At 43.3% G+C, this 22,979-nt stretch overlaps 1 protein-coding gene across 1 annotated transcript in view; it reads left to right on the top strand.

Annotated features, from left to right (window-relative positions):
- Positions 1–1,174: 1,174 nt before the first annotated feature.
- LOC122973759 (cytochrome P450 26B1) overlaps positions 1,175–22,979 on the top strand; it is a 38,940-nt gene continuing 17,135 nt past the window's right edge. The window contains exons 1-2 of the mRNA XM_044341490.1: positions 1,175–2,694; positions 20,600–20,824. Coding sequence (XP_044197425.1) covers positions 2,491–2,694; positions 20,600–20,824 — 429 coding nt within the window. The 5' untranslated portion in view covers positions 1,175–2,490. The remainder of the gene's footprint in view (positions 2,695–20,599; positions 20,825–22,979) is intronic.

Below are 22,979 nucleotides of genomic sequence, written 5' to 3'. Positions count from 1 at the left end.
CCGGATGTCCGATTGATCCGAGGGGTTTTCTAAAGAATCAGGCAGGACCGGTTGTCTGAATCACTTGAGTCGGTTATTTCTGACCTTTTTAGTTTCAGTGGAAAAGTGAGACAGAGGAGAGCGAGGAAAATGATGTGCGAAGAGTCGGAATCGAACCTGTGACTCAACATGCTCAGCAGGTAACATCAACAAGTGAGTTATACTTCTGAAGAACATGATGCAGATGCAGGAGTTGCAAAACTAAAGATGAGCAGAGCAGAAAACAATCTGGTCTTAAAATCTCTTGCATGTGTAAAGAAAGAAAAGAGATGAAACTCTGCTGAAGTGCCCTCGAGCAAGAACCTTAATCCCTAAAGGAAAATGACCTCTGGAACACATGAGTTGTCATGACAACATTTTCACTCCTGCAGAACAGATTTGAGTCATTTAGGCACGAGGTCATTATTGGCCAGTTTCGGTCCGAGGTCAGCGGTTCGTGTCCCATGATGCAGCGGGAACATAAACGGGAGAGAAAGCATGAACATATTGAACAAGTATGAACACAAATACGCATGAAACTCCGTGCGTAACGGCGCGTCTTAGTGCTTTGCCAAGCTTGTAATGAACCCGGATGAGTTCTTACAGCGGTAACTTGCTTTTTTTTTAGAATAATTTTGATGAAATTTGTTGTTGATTTGGAGTCTAAATACTCCCATTAGCCGGTAAAATGAGGTTATATCGGTCCCGGTGTGTGCGCAGTGCAGTTTTAGTCTGCAGGTGATTAGTTCAAGAGTGCGCACGTCCTGCACGGAGACAGAAGTCATAAAAGTAACTGCAATCCCTGTTTCTCTCTCTCGCTCTCTCCCTCTCACTGGAAGTCTGCCAGCTCCAGCACGCTCCAAGCCTCCTCTCCTCTTGCGCCGCTTGCCGCTCACTTTACACCACCCCTCCTCTTGAGAGGAGAGAGGAGGAAGGGGAGGGAGGGGGGGAAAAGGAGGGGGGGGTGGGGGGGAGGGGGAGGGGGAGGAGGAGGAGGAGGAGAAGGAGGAGAGGGGAAAGGGGGGGTCCTCCAGGAGCTGAAAGAGGTGGAGCAGAGGGGAGGGATGGAGGGAGGAAGGGGAGAGGAGGAGGAGGGAAGGGGAGGGGAGTCTCTCTCTCTCTCTCTCTCTCTCTCTCTCTCTCCCTCTCTAGCCGACGCTGGAGTGAGGTGGGGTGGGGTTGGAGGGGGGCGACGGGAGCCCTTGGCCGACTATTCGCCTTCCAGTTGCCTCCGCACTATATAAACACTCATTGGTGCCTCTGGCTTGACATACACACACTCATTACGCACGCATCCACACACACGTACACACACACACACGCACTGAGGGTGACTTGTATAGGCAGCCAGCAGGGAGAGAGAGAGAGAGAGAGAGAGAGAGAGAGAGAGAGAGAGAGAGAGAGAGAGAGAGAGGAGCGCTCTCAGAAACAGAAAGGTACACAGAGAAGAGAGTGGACGACAGAAAGTAAGAGAAGCAGTAGGAGGACGGTGGCTCCTGAGCATCTCCTGCGCACCTTTTCGTTTCTGCACTCTGCACGGATCTTAAAAAGTCTACACTTTACTTTATCTTCCTCGAGTTTGCTCCAGACAGAGATTAAAACTTTTGCAAAGAGATCTTTTACAAAAAAAAAAAAAAAATCTTCTTTTTTTTTTCTTTTTTGGATTTGAGAGAGACGCGATTCCTGGAAGAGTTTTCGTTCATTTTTTCCCCCAAAACCAAGTCTTTCCATCCCTCGAGAAGTTTTAAAAAGTAAAGCCCTTGTTAGTTCCAAGGCTCGGCTCACTTTTTCCACGTGTCCCACGCGTCCCAGCTTTTGACATAAACGTGTCACCTTGAGATTTTTGGTTACCTTCAAGTTTCAGACTTTTTTTTTTTTTTTTTGGTAAAAACAAACTTAATTTTAAGTCACTGAGCCTCAAACGAGACCAAAAATGAGATTTCAAACAGCAGGACAGTCCCCAGTCTTGTGTGATTCTTGTCCCAAATTCTTAAATCATTAAAGCTAAGTGGGTTTTAATGCTTTGATTTTTTTTTTCTCACTTTACAAGCTGAGGTGTGATACGGAAGATACGGGGAGCCTGGTTGCACAGCTCACCTGTAGCATCTCCTCTGCTCAGATTGATTTGCACTTTTTTTAAAAAAAAAAAACAAAACGCACAGACACGCCACTTTGTGACTATTTTAAGATAGAAATCCAGTCTATCTGAAAGAAAAATCGCACTCCACACAGTTCATTCATTCTGAAAACACAGCCGCCTCTTGTCACCTCCAGAGGGCTTTTGGAGTGCGTAAAGGACTGCTGCGCTTTTACGCAAAAAAAACTTTAAAATCCAACTAATTCACCCTCCCGGGGATTCAATCTACCCAATTTTTGTCACTGTTACAAAGTTTGGCGACACTTCAGCGCAACTTTCACCCGTTTTTGAAAGTCTTCCAGAGCTCCAGAGAGACCGCCGGGCTCTCCATCATCATGCTGTTCGACAGTTTCGACCTCGTCTCGGCGCTGGCCACCCTGGCCGCCTGCCTGGTGTCCATGGCGCTGCTCCTCGCCGTCTCCCAGCAGCTGTGGCAGCTCAGATGGACGGCCACGCGGGATAAAAACTGCAAGCTGCCCATGCCTAAAGGATCCATGGGCTTCCCCTTCATCGGCGAGACCTGCCACTGGCTTCTGCAGGTAAGCGCGTCCTCGGGGCGGGTAAAGGGGGGCTTGGTTGGAGCGCGACACGGAGTCTGGGTCAGCGCGGGTCCCGGTGACAGACTGGGACTTTATCCATGTAGGATGAAATCAGCTTTATCTGTTTTTTTAACACGATTCCCTCAGACTTTTCAACCATTTTTCATTTTTTTCAGTCTGTGTTCATTCATCATTCTTTCACACTTTTCCACTACTGTGTGCGCTCTTTCTCTGTCTGCAAGTAACTAATGAGTTAGTCTGTTAACGGGACACTGAAATCATTTTGATATGAACTAGAAGAAACCAGTCTCGCCGCCAATATTGCATTTTATTCACAGATTTTGTCATATGTATCCACGTCGTTTGAGATGCTCACAAAGCAAACATCCACTAATACAAGCAACTAGAAAAAACGCTCATTTGTGCCTTTTTTTTCTCCTCACAAAACACTCATCTGTTTGTAACTTAAATCAATTTGGCTCAACATCCCTTCATACGCAGTGTTAAATGTGGTCATTAAGTCTCATCTCATCCTGTGTAACCTCTATTTTCCGTTAAATATGTGTCTTTCTTTAGTTTAAACCGGTTCATCCTCATCCAGCGCGTCTGTGATGCACACACAGAAGGACACCAGTCCGCGCGCAGCCGCCGGCACTGTCATCAAAGACTTTCACTTCACTTTTGATTAGTTTATAACCCCTGCAATCTCTCTCCGACTCTCTTTACTGTGGCTCCATCAGGCGATCAGATCATTTTTGTGTGTGTGTGTGTGTGTGTGTGTGTTTTGTTTTATTATCTCAGACAGGAGCGCGTCAGGTCAGCCAACCGCGGCGCGACTTTCTCTGCGCGGTGGGGTCGAGCTGCAGTCAGGCTGATAAGTTATCGGTCATATCTGATACAGTGGCAATTAATGTCGGCTGGTGTGTCTGTGTATATAGCGGTAAATATACTGTAGAATCGAGTACATTACCTTGACGTTTCTAATCAAACTGTTTGATGAGCGAAACGAGGCGCTCTTGATGTGTTACTGAGGTTTTACGTAAAGAGGAGAGAAGTTGTTGAGGTAAAAGGGTAAAGGGTTAAGGTGAGGGTAAAGTGCACAACTCGGACTCTTTCTCTCCCCCCCCTCCTCCTCCTCCTCCTCCTCTTCTTCTTCCTCCTCCTCCTCCTCCTCCTCTTCTTCTTTTCTCTCCTCCTTGCTGGTGAATCCAGACGCTGCAGCTCCGCTCCCTGCGGGCTCATCTTGGCTGGAGACGCATCCAAAAAAAGTTCCCAGCATGCTGCATGTTTCAGATATCATTCACTTAAGAGTCCTTGTCTCGCAATTTGATTGACAGACTTGTGTAAAGTTGCAGAAACACGTGACATATATGTGTCGATCAGTCTCGACTGCATCCAGAGTAACTTTTTGAAGGGATATCGATCATTTATTGGTAGATGTTTGCTTCCAAACTTGAGCAAATCATCTTCTATTCGCTCCTAATCAATCAAGAAAGTAAAGTTAAAGCTTGTGTCTGTGCTTAACCTTTATGTTTAGACAGAAAGAAAGAGAAATGTGGAGGGAAAAAAGGGACTTTTGTGAAGTGACAGAAGGAAGCTCAGGCTCCTAGTGTGACCCCACCGGACTGCACACGAGTCCCGCTAAGCAGCGGTTGTCAGCGCGAACTGATGGCTCCCAGGAGCACGCTGAGGGAAAGTGGTGGGGGGTGGAGGGAGAAAAAAACAAAGAAAGCAACAGAGAGGGAGAGAGAGAGAGAGAGAGAGAGGGGGGGGGGGGACCTCAAAAAGAGAAGCAAACCGGAGGAGGGGGGGGGGGGGAGAAAGAAGCAAAGCGGGGGCTCGACGAGCGGAGGCACGTTGGCCGCGTGCGGGGCTTGAACTCGCGGTGCTCCTCTCCGTTACATCTGACACCGAGCAAGACGCGTTCCCGGAATGCAACTGAGGACCGCGGCCAAGTTTATGGGGGGGTGAGAGGAGGAGGGCGGGGGGGGGGGTTTAGTCAGATGGAGGAATAAAAGGCTGTGTGTGTCTATACTTATGAGGACCAAATGTCCCCACAAACAGAGCAAAACCTGGAAGAATCTGAAAGTTTTTAGCTTCTTTCAGGACTGAATCAGCCTTCAGCTAATTTTAAAGTTAAAGAGTCAATGTTCTTGTATGTTTGGAGGGGAAATAAAGGCTGCAGACTGATCATCTCCTGCTCTGTAGGAGAGTTTGACAGACAGAGATGGAGATCTGATGGGATCTTCTTGCCCAGATGCTGTTTTTGTGTCTCAGCTACTAGTCTGCTGCTTGATGGCTCGTGTAGAGACGACATGTCAAACAAGCTCAGAGACGAGTTGTCAGGAAAAAGACACACAGCGTTTGATTCAGTTTCAAGAAATGAAGTGACAGATGTCGGGTCAAGAGGGTCAGAGCAGAAGAAGTTCTTGATTTGGTGTCACAGAGAGATGCTACTGCAAGTCTTCCCAACACTATTTCTGTGACAAGCAATATCCCCGTTATGAAAGGTTAACGGCGGTTTTAGTTCCAGATTCAGTACATGGAAGGAAACCTTTCTTCACCAAAGAAAAAGGACAGTATTGGTTGTTGAAATCACTTCAAACAACACATGTTTACATTTTCCTGCAAGCGACCTTTTGCGGTTAAGCAAATGATGACCGTCCTCTCCAAGAAATATGACAGCATTGGTTGTCTCTGTGTCTGTGTAATACTGTAGCGGGATGTTCTTATACCTCCGCGAAAGGTCTTAGAAAGCATCTGATACGTTGTTTGTTTCTTCTTTTTTTAGTAACTCTTGGTCACATTTAAACAGTGTTTTCGTAGCCTAAACTTGAAAGTTGTGCTGTTGCATCTTGGTCTCACCAACAGGGGCGCCATATCAGCTAAACAGATCAGCATACGGGTGATTTTGGTAACACTAAACGTCAAGTATCCTCTTGGTTTTTGATATTTAATGAAAGGTAACGATCTTTGTAAAGTATCAGAAAGGGATTTTTGTGTTGCAGAACGTGTGTGAACAGATTTATATGTGCTAAAGCTACAGCAGGTGCCTCAAATCTCTCAAAAAACCCCACTTTTTTCTTGTATCTTGAACATGTTTCATTATTTTCTTTTTCTTTACTAACATTCTCGTTTGTTCTCTCCACTCCCTCTCCTCTTCTGCCTTAACGTCTCCTCCAGACTTCCTACATAAACACACTTTTTGGCCCAAATATGTGTATATATACATACGGTATATTTTTACCTCCACACACACGGAGCAGTGGCGGCAGCGGCACATTTTTGTGACGGATCCGTTTTAAAGCGATCTGCAGTTAGAAATAGTTTTTACGGTCACTCTGCCAAAGACCTGTCTGCTCTCATTAGGAGCCGGAGTTTTCTGAAGGGACGGTGCCAAGCAGGAGCGCTACCGAGCAGGGAAACACACACACGTGCATTGAAACAGTACCTACATGGTGCAGATTGATGTATTTACAGAGATAAACACACATTAGATATATATCTTCAGATACACGCTTTTTATACAGGTGTACACACACATATAAACACAAAATATGGATGTTATCAAGACTCTGATTTGGATGTGTCCTATGAGGATTGTTGGTGCTATTTTTGTTTAATTTTAAGAAATATAACCACAAAATTGTAACTGCACTGTTTTTTTTCTTCTTTTCTCTGTTTTTGGGAGCTAAATTTTGTGTAAAGTTAAGGTTACAGGTACTTTTTTGTTTATTGGTTTTAAAAACGACTCCGGTCCACAAAGTTTGGAGTTGTTCAGATACACAGTGACAAAAATATATAACATTAAAGGTGATATATACACATTTCCAGGCTTTTATTTTCAATCTGGGGACTCTACTGGAATATCTTTGCATGATTTACAGTTCAACTATTTATTTATCTTATAGTGATCCGTTATGCAGCCCCTCAGTTCAGCCTCTGTCTGAAACAGGCCGTTTTAGCTCTTGTCTCTTTAAGGCCCGCCTCCTGATGGGTCCACTCTGTTCTGATTGGCCAGCTTCCAGCTGACTTACTTCTGCTACTTCCTCTCGTTCTTTACTCAAAATGTCAACTTCTCAAATCCATCCGTAACATGTTTAAGCTGAAATCCGATCAAAAATATGAAAGCGGACAAAGCGAACGACAAATGGAAAAACCTTAGCAACAACATTAGCAACTAAGGCTAAAGAACAGGCGACCATTTATGGGCGTGCACAACGAGTTGACGTCAGCTTGTCTGCAAAGTAGAAAAAAATGTTGCAAACAAAGTGTTCAGACTAGGTTGAAGCCCTCGTTTTTGACTTGCAGGCAGCATTTTAACATATGTTAACGTCATATTTTGGAAGTTTGACCATGTTTAACAGAGATATCCGACATCATGTAAACAGTAAAATAACGGAAAACCAGAAAAAGCATGTTATGTCCCCTTTAAGGTCAAAATAAACATAATACATGCTTACGATTCCTCCGATTTGAGAAATAAAACTGATACGGAAGCTTCTTCGCTCAGAGAAATGTATGAATAAAAAGGTAGAAGTGAAAGATCAAAGTGGTTTCTAAGCAACAACATTTAAATTTCATGTCAAATACATACGTCTCTAAAATAATGTAACATTATTTCTATGTAACAAACTTTTGAAAACATATCTTACGCTGCCACTTGGGGTCGCCAAAGTGCAAAGATGTGGTTTTGAGTCTTTTTTTTTTATCGTTAAGATGTAAGTTTTTTCTTTTTTGTTAACGAGGAGTTAACGAGTTATTAACATCATCAATAATGAAGTTCATCACGTTCACTTATCTGTCCGTCAGAATCGCCGCAGCGCTGCATTTTCTCATTTGACAGAACCGATGTCAGACGTCCGCTGGTGCTGTTCCCAGTCAGTGAGGGAAACCTATCTAACTGTCCTCTGGATACAGTTTCTTCTGGTCGGGTCCTGATACCTCACACACATAAATACACAATACACACACAAAATACACACACACACACACACACTCACATGCTGCGCAGATAGGCTTGACTGAATCTGGGTCAGACCAGAGGAAATGAACACATGGCACAGAGACTCAGACTGTACAGTGTGTTTGTGTGTGATTGAAGTTTGTGAATGAGACGGAGACTGAGAACGATACACACACAGACACACACACACACACACATACTGTAGATTTCTACGCAGGAGGTGTGAGTGTTATCAGTGATCATTTCTTGCTATTATAATCAGTCAAATTTAACCTTAAGCAGTTTGGATAAACTTTGGCACCAGCTCACGTACTGTACACACACACACACACACACACACACACACACACACACACACACACACACACTAATAGGTCGTCCTTCTGTCTGCCAGCCTGTCATCTTGTCTCTGTCTGTTTTGCAGTGTAAATGACGGTGGGCAGAGTAATAACAGTCCTGCAGACCAAACACTCTCTCATCACATACAGTGATGACAGCTCTCTCTCTCTCTTACTCCCCCCCGCCCCCCCTCCACTCTCTTCTTCTTCTTCTTCGTCTTCTTCTTTCTTCTTCTTCTTCTACACCTGCACAGTCTCCTGCACTTTCTAGTAGAACTTTTACAAACAGACTCCTTAAATATTAGGATCGACCTCAGGTAACCATTTGTATTTTAGGGTGAATTTGTTGTTTAATTGCTCTTCTGTCCCTTCAAATGTGGCGTTCAAAGCTTCACAAATGGAAAGTTTCTGAAAGGTTTGTGACGTGTACATTGACGTTTTTTAAAAAAAGAGCCACAGAAAGTTACTTTTCTGGTTTTTTAAACAGTTTTTTTGTTCTTTTCTCCTTCCTACACACAGTATTTAAATGTAAAACACACAAAGTAATTCATCATTTTTGAAAAAGTAACAATGCAACATGTATTTTTTGTCATCAGTCACGTAGCAACAATGTTCTCTAACCACTTAAACGCTGACCAACTAGTGTATTTGACTTTCCACGTCAAAATAATTAAGTCATGAGTTGCGTTTGATTCCTGATCACTTAAGGAACAAATACTCATGATGCACGTTGTTAATAATGTTTCGATGTTTGTTGGCAACGTCATGCAGACTCACAGCTGGTTAAACTTTTCAACCAGTCATTTGGCACCGTGCAACACATGTCCTTGAGTGCTTTAACATTTATTTCTCTTTCACAACTTTGCAAACACAAACATTAAAGTGTCAAACTTAGTAAGATGTTAAACGAAAAACATGGACGTGAGTGTAAACACTGGTATCGTCTAGGAAAGGCTGAAAAAAACCCCTCGAGAATTTTTCAATATCTTACACAAAAGGGTGAGAATATTCAGAATCAAACATTTTGGCAACATCACGTCTCTATGTAACCACTGCGAAAAAGTGTTTGATTCAACAGTGACAGCTTCAAATTATCCTAAACCCCCTCCTCGTTTATGGTGAGCTGCTCTGTTTCTCTACGTCTCATCACGGGTTAAAAAAAAATCAGGATTTATATCGTCGTGAAGACCGCCGAGTGCTTCGGAGCTTCTCTTGGTTTACAGCGCGTGTGGGATCTTTGTTTTTTGGGGCGGACTGCGCCTTTACACGGCTCAGACAGAGCGGGGATTGTGAGACCTGGTGGCTTCATCTATATGAGGTTCCATTACTGCGGTCCAGCCCGCTGTGTGCTGCATAGCTGCGGTTACACAGTCCTGAGGCTCTCTCTCTCTCTCTCTTTACACACACACACACACACAGAGAGGATGGAAAGACTACAAATATACACACACAAAGTCACATATGTAGGTGTATAGCGAGCGTGCACACACACACACACAAACTTAGCACACGTGCACGGAAGTGTGTGAGCTCAGAGATCATATTACAATGCTGATTGATTAACTCTTTTCTTTCTTTCTTTCTTTCTTTCTTCTGTTTGATGCTACGAGAATGGCAGCGCGCTGGCAAGCACAAGTGTGTTCGTTGGGTGAGAGATACATAGTTCATTGAGCGGGCACAAGGATGTGTGTGTGTGTGTGTGTGTGTGCGGTTTTACTGTGTTAACATTCAAGGCAGGACCCTTGAACCTCCGAGGACTCTTCTTCTCACACCCCTATAACCTTTCGTCAAGCTTCTCTCCATCTTTTCTGCTCATCTCGCTTTCAAAAATCGAACCCGGGATGAGTTTACCGCTCTTCAACCGTTGTGATGCAGATGTCGCTATGGTTACAGACACATATTCAACCTTTATCTATACTTGTACTCTTTTCTCCTGGATCGCTCAGTTCCTCCTCTTTGTCATTTTGTTCTCTTTCACTTGCTTTTTCTTTCCTTCCCTGATTGCGTTTTCGTGTTATCGTTTTGGCCACCTGTCCTCACCCGACTTTTCCCAAAATTTCCCGTAATCTCACCTCTTCCTTCTTCATTTTTCTCCTAATTTTCGCCATCTTATTCTGTCTTTCATCGCTTTTAACTGCACCCCTTTCTCTTCTTCCATCCCTTTATTCTGCCTCCAGTCTTACAACATTCATACTACTCGTAGTCGCTTGGACTGTAGCGTCATTTGCAAATGAATCCAGCGACGACAACTAAATCAAAAATATTTATTTCAATTTCGCTATTGTTTGCACTTCATGCCCGCCTCTTCTTCTCCTCTGTTCTCCCTCCATCCATCCATGCCCTCCTCCCCCCCCCCTCTTGTAGAGATTAGCAGGAGGTACTGGCAGTGGTCTCCCTTGCCCCTTCTTTCACCCCGAGAACACACTGCTCCCTCCTCTAACGCTCTTGTCTCAGGCCGAGTATAGAGGCCAACGTTAGGCTTTCTCTGTCAATGAGTGTGTGCATGTGTGTGAAAGAGAGCGCGTTTCACTAATTTGTATATATGTGTACATGCAGATGAGGCTCATGAAGTCTCATGAAGGAAAAGACAAAAACTAAGTGTGTATCTCGCTGCTTTTCAAGTTCTGTACTCTGTCTGTGGCGCTCAGTTGGTTCCATTGGTCACATTGGTTCCTCGTGAAGAAGAAAATCACGAACCTGTAATGTAATATTTTTTAAAAATTGACTATGTATAATATAAATATAATATAATATAAATATGGATGACGCAAAAGTGAAGGTAAAATATCTTTCCAGGAGCTGCCATCTTGCTTGTGTGACGTCATTTGGAGGCAGAGTCTGCGCGGCTGAGTCAGGCGGTGGGTTGGCGGACACATCCCCGTTTTAGCTGTCAATCACAACACCCCCATTTTATATTGTCAAACAACTAATTAAAAACAAACTTATCAGAAAAATGAGACATTAGCGTGATAAGAGCGACCTAAAATGACAGAAACCGTCTTTGTGAAGAGTTTATTTATACTTTTTAGTTTGGTTCATGTCCCATCCGCTAACATAGCAGGCGGCGGGAGCTATGCTGCAGTTAGCCACCAGGGGGCGTTCGAGATATTTTGGCTTCACTGTCATGACATCCATATTTATATGCAGTCAATGTCTAAAAAAAAGGCTCAGTAAGCTCCTCAAACAAGTGGTCGATGTAGTTTTTAGCAAATGTTTCTAAAACAGGACTACTTTTAGCGGCGGATTAATACAGATTTGGTGCTCTTGTGAGTATATAGCGGACACACAGACAATATTTGGTTGGTTTTGGTCAATAATAAAATATCTCCAGAAGTATGGATGTATTTTGTTGACTTAGCGTTCCACACTGGCAGTCTGTATTCACTTGTAGTTGAGTGTGTGTGTGTGTGTGTGTGTGTGTGTGTCAGGGTATTAGCTAGGGTCCCGGGGTGAGTGCTTAGAGAGTTTTGAACAACCATAATCTCCCTTTCTATAATGTCCCCGGGTCAGGGGCCAACCCTCTCTCTCTCTCCTGCTCTCTCTCTCTCTCTCTCTCTATTCTACTTGTTTTTTGGCTGAACTATCTGTAGCCCTTTTTCGTTAATCCGTCTTTTTTTTGAAAAAACCAGCACCCTTCCCCATCTCTCTCCGCCTCCTCTGCCACGCTCTGCGCTCGCTTTCTCTCGCTCCGTTTCTGGCGTCTCTTCCCCTTCTTCACACACTCGCTCTCTTTCTTCATTCTCTCTTTTTTCCTTTTCTCTACCTCTTTTTCCTCTCCTCTTTCTCCCTCCTTTCCTTTCCTTCCTCTCGTCAGACTCTCTTATTCCTCCTCTTTTCTCCTTCTCTCTCTCTCTCTCTCTCTCTCTCTGTCTCTCTGATGCGGTGGCGTGACCGCAAAGGGACGGGGTTCATTGTCAAGTCGAGGACCTATCGCACCATTCAAACACACAATCACACACACACACACACACACATAAAATCTCACACACTGGTTCCTTGGTATCTCTGGCACCGGCTGAATGATTGACAGCAGAAAAGAAAGAAGGAATTCCCTCACAGCCTTTGACCTCGTTTCCTCTCTCTCGCCTTCGCCGCCTTCGTCTCTGCTGCTGCTGCTTTTTCACTTTTCATTTTTAACCTTCATTTCAGTTGAAAAAGATTCACTTTTTTTGATGAATTTCGGTGCCGTCGTTCCCGCTTTGGCACCGCATTACCTACAAATCACCTGTCAGTCAAGCATAAGTTGTTCTTCTTCTGTTTATTTGACTCCAGTTATAAATTTATTTACACTATTTTCCCAAAATGAGTGCGATAACCATCTTATATAACAACATTTGACTCACCTGTTCCCTCAGAGTCGCCACACCGAGCCTGATGTGTGACCTAACGTCGCACTCGAACGAACCGCTAAGACTTCGAGCGGACGGCCGCCACGCGTTAGAAAGAAATAACCATCTGTTAATGCAGTTTTTGCACTTTTTTCACGTGTGTATTCGGGTCTAAATATGTAGGAAGGCCATCGAAGAGAAACAGTATCCCACTGCGAGAGGATTATCGGCGTGTAAAGTGTTCGTGCACAGTTATAAAGTTAAATACATAAAGAACGCTGACTCATTAAGTTTTCATGCATATGTAGAATAAATCCTGTGTACGTTAAATTCATTTACCCTATGCTTTTGTCCAAATCAACTAACAATAAGTGCTTCAACCTCTGTATCATCCCTCCCAAACAAAGACGCGTTTGATATTATTAAGGTGGCAAACTTTCATTCTCACACCATCACTTACTGTATCTTTCATTTTCCCTCCTGGTGGCTCTTCCTCTTTCATGCAAACTATGACAAACATGAGAAAATTGTTGTTTGTTGAGTTCCTAAGTGCTATCATTCATTTCCTGCTGCTGTTAATCCCCTTATCAGTCTCTGCTTCTTCCTCTTTTCTAGAAAAACATTGCCTTCTCACCTTAATAGTTCTGTTTTAAAATGGCTTTAAATGTATAGTTTCTCTCTCTCTCTCCACACACACTCTCTCTCTCTCGCTGTCCCCCCAGCTAGCCGGTGTGTGTGTGTGTGAGCCGCTGCGTTGATCTAAGTAAACATAATTAGCTGTGTTTTTTTGTCTTGCCCTAATAAAAGAGTCATTTGTTGGACATTTCCACTGCGTTACAAAGAAGACATTTATAAGCCCGAGCCCTGGTTCGCCCCCAGGCCAACCCCAACAGAACAGACGGGGGTATTTTTAGCATGGACGGCGCACTAGCTAGCTCTGCTCGGACAGTGTGTGTGTGTGTGTGTGTGTGAGAGAGTGTGTGAGAGTGTGTGTGAGTGTGTTTAGGGAGAGAGAGAGAGAGAGAGAGAGAGAACAAGAGAGACGGGGAGATTTTATGAGATTTTCTGTGATCGTGGTGGCATTTGTCAGAAATTTCGAGCGTTTGCGAGCGTGTAATGAAAGGTTTTGTGTGTATGTGTGTGTGTGTGAGTGTTTGGATGGCGTGTGTGGAAAATCCTCACATCAACCCCCCCCCCCCCCCACCACCACCACCACCACCACCCTTCCCCTCCCCCCCTCCTTCTCTCTCTCTCTCCCTCCTTTATTGAGGTTCTTGTAAAATATCTGATAAATCTCCGTTCAAAAAAATATAAAAGGGACTCTGTAGAAGCTGACATCGCTGGTTACAAGAACAACCCTGTCCAGACTGTAGAGCGCTGGCACACACACACACACACACAAAGTTGAAAGAACTATACTTAAGGGACATTCGTTATTAAACGCTACTCCTAACCCTCCAGCAGTGTGTGTGCATAACCTTACATCTGACATAACCTTCATTATACCCTTTTTATAACCTTAACTCCTGATCTTAAACATTCACCATTACATTACCTGCAGCTCAGTTCGGTCTTTTATACCTTATAATGACGCATAGGGGTCCAGTATGAAGCTGCGTTCGCCGTTCCGTCGTCGACCACTCGGCGCTTGTATTATTTTCACTTTAATGTGAATAGGGAATTTGGGGGGGGTGAGACGGATGGAAAGTAGTCGAAAAAGCAGAGAGAAACGGAGAAAAGAGGAGGTGTCGTTGTGTACGGTTATAACGGGATGCAAAGGAACAAGAAAGTAAAAGATTCTGTGGTAAAAAATGTAAGAAATTTGTGGCATGTCTCTTCCTCTACTGTGAAATTTCTCTAAAAGCAAACAAGCAAGAAAAAAAAAAAGCATAAAAATACAAGTTAAATGGAGGAGGCAGCAGCTGTATGGAGCAAAATGTGTTTCAAAAGTTGCAGGAATTTTAAAAATTAGGATGTTTAACTACACTTGTTGAGCTGCAAAAGGTAAATAACATGTTTTAATAGAGCTGTGGTCACTTTTTGCAAAGAAAAATCATAATTTCCCATCTGTCACGTTCACCTAATGACCTCTGACGATTATTTAGGTCGATAATTTCAGCGTTTTGAAGCAGCTATGTTGCAGGCATCCTTGCATCTTTAATTAACGACGTGGAAATTCCAGTTTAATACGTATTAAGCTGTGAAAGTTAAACGCTGGCTTTATATTTCCAGTAAATCCTGCATCTAAATGAATCACACCACATGCATAATCAAGTAACAAGTGCAAAATTCATGTGTGGCTGCATTTTAACAACAACCAAAAAAAAAAAAAAAAAAAAAAAAAATGCAAAAAACAGTGAGTGCGCCTTAAACTGTTACAACTACTGACTGCACTGTGCTGGAAAAAACTGAGTGGTGTTCCCCTTTACTCACACACACACACACACATAATGTTTTGTGCCTCCGCAGCCAGCTTGTACTTCTCTTAGTTGCTAGGTAACACGTCCACAAGAGAAGAAAAAAGCTTTAAAACTTTATGCCCGCCATCATTAAGAGAAACCTCTTTATGGTTTTCAGCTCACATCAGAGTTTGTTGCCTGTGACCTCCGCGGTAAAATCAGCCGTAATGTTGTGGTAGCAATTTTGGTTTCTGGGTTTTTTTTTTTTTTTTTTGCGAAAACTCCGAGCGAGTGTTTACAGTGACGGTTCCTTCGCTTCACTGACGTTTGGAGGGGAAGCGTTTCAGCCTGCGTAATCAGTGTGAAGCTGTGACGCCTGCGTCTCCGCGGCGACGTCTAGGACTGCTGTGTATGTATGTCTGTGTGTGTGTTGTGATCCTGTGTGCGGTTATGTACGTGTTCTCCTGCAAGAGAAGTGTGGCGTCATTACATCACGACTTTTCCATGCTTGCTCTCTCTCTCTCTCTCTGTGTGTGTGTGCGTGTGTGTGTGTTTTGCCAGATTTGGGATGGAGAGGGGGGGTGTACACTTCTCACCTTTTAAGCTAAATGTCATCCAGACCACACCCCTGGCACACACACACACACACACACAGACACACACACACACAGTATTTTAGTGTAACTTTTTATTTTACGCACATTTTTTTTCCATTTTCTTGCAGGGACTGAGACATATGAAAACCTTCAGTATCCTGCCAAAATGTGTGTGTGTGTATGTGTGTGTGAAAAGAAAATAAAGAGAAATGGAAAGAGAAAACGTACGAGGAGATACACACACGGTGCACGAAGCTGCGCACACACACACAGTAAAAAAAAAAAAAAGTACACAATCGACCCAATCTGATGCTGTATCTTGGAGTGTGAAAGGGAGCCTTGTCTGGCTGCCTGAGGAACTCCCTTCAAATTGGACTGTGTGTGTGTGTGTGTGTGTGTGTGTGTGTGTGTGTGTGTGTGTGCGTGTGTGTCAGCAGGCCTGCCAGGCAGACATACTAAACCACTCTACATCCATGTGGCAGCAAAATGTAGCTTGGAAAACAACCCCACTCTAACACACACACACACCCTGAGGGCTCCAGAGGCCAGTCGGCGACCTGGTGTGGTGTGTGTGTGTGTCTTTTAATGTGTGTGTGTGTGTGTGTGTGTGTGTGTGCATGCCACAGTAAAAAGAGGAAGTGTACAGGAGCTGTGAAAACAGTTCAGGTCAACAGTTTGTACCCAGACACATCGACAGAGAGAGAAAAAAGAAACCAAAATCTTAAAAAGATGAAGGAATAAGGGATGAAAAGAATCAACGTTTCTTTAAAAAATACACCCTTAAAAGAGAAAACTGTCCATATGTAGGTGGATATTTTGGAAGTTGGAAGTTTAATTCCCTCGAAAATCACACAGCGTTTGCTTTCTGAACTCACCGTTTTGCAACTGGAAGAAATGTATTGCAGAAGTGGTCACGTCTGCTTTCTCCGACCACAGAGAGCGGCACGTAGACCAGAACGCGACGCGGGCTATAAGACAGGATGTGTTTTATAGAAACGCTCAGAAAGAAATCTCCAAAACACACACACACACACACACACACACACACACACGGTGTAGATAAAATAACACGTCATGAAAAAAGGTCTTAACATCTGAAGTAGCTTAAGTGCAATTACAAACACAGCTACAAAGGTGGGGCGTGTTGGGCTGAATGCTAATTAATGGCATTTTTCATCTATAAAAGCAGTCTGGCAATCAGAGTTTTCAAAGCAACATGAAACAGCGAATGGAGCTGCAAAGAGGCCGAGGCATCTGTGCTCAATTTGGGTCGAGTTCACACAAGAAAAACGTTGAGATGTGAGGTGCGTCGCAATAAGGGAAGAAAGAGATGAGCTGCAAGGAATGAAACGAAAAAAGTAGGCGAGACTGCAGACTGGTTTTCTTGGACCTCTTGGACAGTATGTGTGTGTGTTTTTTTTATGCTGCATCATCTAAAAAGTTAAGAAGTATTTTTCCAACTTTTTTTTTGACTCGAGAGAAAAAAACAAATCGCAAAAGCAGGGAGAAAGAAAGTGAAGAAATAAGTGTTTGTGTGGATAAAGCCTGTAAAACAAAAGGCAAGAAAATTATTTAACATGTCAAGATGTAAAATTTCTGTCGAGTCATGATACCAAACGTGGCAAAGAGGAAGAGCTGGGGAAATAAGGGGATATAATTATTTAGTCGTGCGGCTCAGACTGAATGGATCAAGTCCTGATAGTGATTCATGGGGGTTTGTGTGACGCTCAAAACAATTTAACCACCGTTTTACAGCCGCAACATGATGTCAGCATGTCCACAGTGTTTTTGTAGTTACTCTCACCGCCAGAAGGGGGCGACAAAAGTCCCGCACTGCAGCTTTAAGTGCGGGATCGTCCAGTATGTGTGTCATTTGACAGCTCATGACTTACATTTGCAGCAAAGTCTAGAAGAGATGCAGGAACGGGGGGCTCTCCACCAATCAGTTTAATTGTCACGAGCTGAACTACTCTGACTATAAAAGTCTTCTGTGGTTTGCTTTTTGATGATGTCACAGTGAAACTTGGAGCGTTTTGTAGGCAGTTGCATAATGGGAAATGTAGGAGTCGAGTGTTTTCAGAGCTTCAACCAAACTAGGGAATAAAAGTAAGAGTATCTCGGCCTCTGCGGCTTCGATTTTGACCCTTTTTCTTTTCTTAATGTGTCTCTCGTGAGTCTCTCAACTTTATTGAAGGGTTACAAACATGCTGAATGCATTTCAGATGAAGAGAATTGTAGATATTCTTCCTATTATACTTAGCTGACACTTTCATCCAGAGTGGCTTGCAGTGACTGAGCTGGTAGCAGGTTTAGTGTGTTGTTTAAACACTTACCGTCTTGGCAACTGAGGCCGTTTTTTTTTTTTGATTTGATTGTATTAAATGTATCAAGACTTCGCTGCAGGACTCTGAGCCACAAATTACACTGTACACCAGAATCACTGTGAGGATAAATTTGTAGCTTCTAGTCAGCGGAGCGGAGAAAAATCTGAAGCTGAAGTGTTTGTGCACACACACAAGCACACACATGCACTGCTAACCACTGCTGTGTGAGGTGTGTCTCAAACAGGAAACAAACTACCTGCTAAAATTAGTTGCATTCACACACACACACACACACGTACACACGACTAAACACTAAAATTATGGTTCATACACCCAGAAGCTCGCTCTCCTTCTCTGTCACACGTATAGTTTGAGGGTTACAGTAGATCTTTACGTTAATATCACCAAAATTAGAGAGAAAATGGAAGAAAAAAGGTCTTTTTTATCTACATAATTTAAAAAAAAACATGAAAATGCTTAAATGAGAACAAGAAACTCGTCTCTCTTATTTAAATGTGGGACCAAACTGATTTACAGCACCTCATAGTACTGCTTCTTTGGTGCGTATGTTTATATATGTTACCAGTGTGTGTGTGTGTGTGTGTGTGTGTGCCTCACAGTTGTACATATCTCTTTCCCCAGGAGTACACTGGGGTCAAACCAGTTAGTGTTGTCACGGCAATTTGCAGTTAGGCCTCTGCGTGTTTGTTTGCTTTGCACGTTTTTTTTTTTTTTTTTTGTGAATTTTATGAATTTGGTGTGTGTGTGTGCGTGTGTGTGTGTATCTCAACATGCATGACCACATGTATGTACTGTATCTGTTTCTCTGCACGTGTGTGTGTTCACTGTATGTGTGTGTGTGTGTGTGTGCTTGCGTGTGAATGATATGTTTGTCTGTAAGAGGTGTGTATGCCCTATATGTGTGTGTGTGAGAGCGAGAGTGTGTGTGTGTGTAACACAGTAAGCTGCCCTCGGGCTGATATATATTCTTTTCACTCAAACAGCCCATTTACAGTTCTGGGGTCGGCTCCCTCTCGCTCTGCCGTGACCCGGACCGTTTAGAGGTCAGCGTCAAAGCTGAACCCAGGTCAGCTCGCTAACTGACTCCAGCTCGGGTCCTCTGGGGGTTTACTGACAGCCGGGCTGCTCAAACTGTGGGGCAGGGGCCCCGAAATGGGCTGCGTGGCTTCTTCTGGTGGGTCACAATGTGAAAAAGGGATGTGAGATAGTTTTTTTTGGTATCCTCTGTGGCTCAGACGTTTGGGAAACTTTTTTTTATCAATGAGCATTTCTGTGGTCCAGTTCTTCTAGTTCAGCTGTAAATTTTGGCGTCTTCTTTCTTGGATTTTCTGTTTCGTTTTCTCTTCTATTCAGCCAAAGAAATGATGGCTGAATAGAAGATCACTGCATCACTTGCTAACCATCCATCTGCCTCTTTTTCTTCAGTTTTCCCCAATCAAACTGGAATTGAAAGTAGTAAAGCTTTCATGAACTGGAAATAGGTTGGATAATGGTCATATCTGGGAATATTAAAGCCAAATTTACCAATAATCTAAGGTCCTGAAAGTGTCTTTTATAGTCATTGTTGTATCCGTTTGATACAACAAGTGGTCACAAGATAAACCTTGGTGGTCGCTGTATAGTTAACAGGACGGGAAATAGATAACTTGACTTCTTCAGGCCTCAAAAAAAGCTGTGGACGCATGAAACAGGCGACAAGGGCGTCACAAGAAGTCGTAGTTTCATTTGTAAAGCTCTTCAGACTCAAAAATGACTCTTACATGTTTAAAATATGCCACAGCATCAGTAGTGGACACACACATATCAAAATTATTCTATTTGAAAGGATGAGCTGAGGCTGAAATTGATGAAACCCTCAAAGTCTCTTTGCATTCTGGTCTTTCAGGATGAAAATTTTCATTTAGTGCATTTGGAGCTTGAGCTGGAAAAATGTTTTGAGAACCTTTGACCTCAACTATTCAGAGGCTGATTGTCCTAAAGGCAATTTAAATCAGTTTTCATTGAGTTAACCTGATGTATACGGACTCCTTAAACATCTGCAGTCTGCTACCTTCAAGTTTACTTTTGCTCTGGGAGCAGAGATGATGGAAACATCAGTAACTTTTCGCATGTGGGGACTCTCCAGAAATGGTCCGTTTGGGCCCCAAAACCACAGAGAGAAAAAAAAAAAACTTACTCAGAGCTTTTAGAGGTGAAGATCAAAGCCGGAGTGAAGGTCAGAATCTAAAGGCTGGTTTAAATTAATAGCAAATGCAAAAATCAGTTGTAAGAAATGCTGCAGAGCTCAAAACTATCAGACTGGGAGAAGGACGTGAAGGTTTTGGTCGGTTTTCTTTTGTTAACGGTGATAGTGAGGGTGAGGAGAACGATGCGGACGTTGGGGATAATGGTGATGATGATGGGGAGAAAGATAAAGATATGGATTGAGTTGCCCACGACACGTCCGTTATGGTTTTTCTCTGAGAACTGAGCATTAAAAAAGTGGCGAACGTGACCGAGTAGCATGAAATATAATATAAAATTAGAAGTGGGAGAGGTCGCGGAGATGAGGGGGATCTCCGTTTCGTTGTGAAAGGGACGGGGAAAAGCGTTTCTCTAACGTCAGTGAAGCAGGGTGGAGTGTTTGGGGATTTCCTCGACAGAAATCTCCTCTCACACCTCTACTGGTAAAGGGAAATTCCACCTTTCAGCAAGTTCACAACATTTTTGGCGACAGTCGCTCCACCTACAAATCCGTCCAATCCTCATTCTTCATCGTTTTGAGTTTTCCTACCTGCTTAAACAAACAGAAATCTTTGTGAAGTGAATTTGCCGTATACGTCACGGTAGACTGTTGCAGACGGATTATCCTCTTTATGTTCAGTGGGAAAGTGAGGATTGTGTAGAGCTCTAACATTGATCTATATGTCTCCTCTCTCTCTCTCTCTCTGTAGGGTTCGGGCTTCCACGCGTCGAGGAGGCAGAAGTACGGCAACGTGTTCAAGACCCACCTGCTGGGTCGACCTCTAATCCGGGTGACGGGCGCCGAGAACGTGCGCAAGGTGTTGATGGGCGAGCACACGCTGGTGACGGTGGACTGGCCTCAGAGCACCGCCACGCTGCTGGGACCCAACTCGCTGGCCAACAGCATCGGAGACATCCACCGCAAGAGGAGGAAGGTCAGTACACACATATACACATACATGCACATGTTAGAGACCTCTTGACATGCACTGTTAGCATCATGTCAAGGGTTCAAGGAGTATGCCAATGATCTCTTGATGCTCAAATACTCAAAAAATTACACTAGATGTAGCCTGCTTGGAGTCAAAGTGGTTAAAATAGATTTAAACTAAGATGCAGAGCAAAAGCGAAACATTAAAGATTGAATTTTGGTGGAATATTCCTTTTATGGAAAGCTTCAGCACAAGTTAATAACATTTAATATGGAAAGATATGAAACACCTGTTTCGTTTGGGCTGATTTTTTGATTAATTTTTTGCATTTCAAGGGGGCAAAAGAAAAAAAAATTCAGCTGTCATTAAGGTAACGATATCTGCAATGTACATACTTTTCGCATGCCGTCATAATCTTTTTTTTCTGCTAATTGCACAAATACAGATTACTGTAATATTTACATACAATTGAATTGAATGCAGTCACTTAAATGGAAAAGCTAAAGCACACCAAAGGTTAAATACACCTATAGACAGAGATGTAAATACTCTTCTTGTTTCATATTTTTAAGACATAATAGATCTATCAGAGGTATAAGAGAAAAAAAAATTACATTAATTGTCAGACAATCAGCCAAATCACCTTAAATGTTCACTCTTGCCAAGTATTTATAGAATGAAACTCGAGCAAAATGTTTTACTGTACTTGTAACACGTGCATAAATATAAGAATTAAATATTTTGGAATTTTCTTAATTGTACGAGGTGCTACAGATTGTAAATACTATGTTGCAGAATCATGTATTTCATATGTAATAAATGGTTTAATAAATAGGTTTGAGAATCAGAGACGAGCCTCCCTACAAGCTGTTCACAGAGACAAACTCTTGTTCATCTGCAAAATTGAAGTGTTGAAATCCATCAGTGATGCAATCCGTGAGAAAACTGAGACTCTTCTTCCTTCATATCAGTATTTTTCCGATTCACTGCAACTCTACAGCAGCGCTGCTGCAGTCAGAACATAAAAGGCCTTTATGGAGCTTCTTTACTGCGTACCAGATACCAAATATCTCGCCGGAGTCACGGCTCTATCGTAACAAAGCTGCCGTATTCGCTCGCCAAAAAAACAGATGCCAGAAGTGTTACGTCCACACATCCACATCCAGTTTAAGACAAACACATTCTATTAAAGCACACATTCAGGTGCAAATAAATGCATGAAGTCATCAATATTTATGCTTGTAGTGGAATAAGTAGCGGAGACAACACACACACACACACATTTGTCATCAGAAAGGTGGGACACGCTCGTCCGTGCAAACAGACGGAGAGAGAGAGTATCTGTGTAAAGTTATCCAGTCCTCACAGTCTTATCAGCAGCGTTCTGGCTGCTGAAGCGTGAGAACGACTCCTCCATCGCTCTCCTCCGCTCATCTACATGGAAAGAGAGAGAGAGAGAGAGATAGAGAGAGAGAGAGAGAGAGAGAGAGAGAGAGAGAGAGAGAGAGAGAGGGGGGAGAAAAAAAGAGAGACAGTGGGTGATTCCGGGTAATCCCGCCCGCCCTGGATTATTTCTTTTTTTTTTGTCTTATCTTGTCTGCTTAATTTCTCTCTGACTCTGCTATGCATCACTCTCTCTCTCTTTTCTCTCAGTCTCTTTTTTTCCACCTCTCTCTCTCTCTCTCCCTCTCTCTCTCTTTTCTATGCCAGGACCATTTCAGGTAATCAGCCACTTACCTCCGCCTCTATTATCCCCTTATCCCAGGGGTGCATACCTTCCTCTCTCTCTCTCTCATACACGCATACACACACATTTGATGAACACAAAGTCATTGATAATCACACACACACACACACACACACACAGGACGAGAATGAGAAGAACAAGAAGCAGAATCTGGTGTGTTTTCCTGTAAATCAGTCTCTCGTTTTACTCTCACCGGATCCTCCGTGGAGCAGGAAGGGAGGGTGATTTTTTTTTTTTTTTTTTTTTTTTTTCCTGGAGGCGGGGTCAGGTTTCGTTGCCGCGGTGCCCGGGGACGGCAAGGGGTCGGCTGGGTCTAATCTGGGCTCTGATCCCCTCTCCGCTCCCTGGAGACCCCCGCACTAACCTCATGTAATGACCCCTGATTAGGAAGGCTGCCTCCGACACAGCACA

This window comes from Thunnus albacares, chromosome 22 (genome assembly GCF_914725855.1).
Source record: "Thunnus albacares chromosome 22, fThuAlb1.1, whole genome shotgun sequence".
In the NCBI taxonomy this organism is placed as follows: Eukaryota; Metazoa; Chordata; class Actinopteri; order Scombriformes; family Scombridae; genus Thunnus; species Thunnus albacares.
Note: the sequence above shows the minus strand (reverse complement) of the source record. Positions and strands in the feature narration are given on the sequence as shown.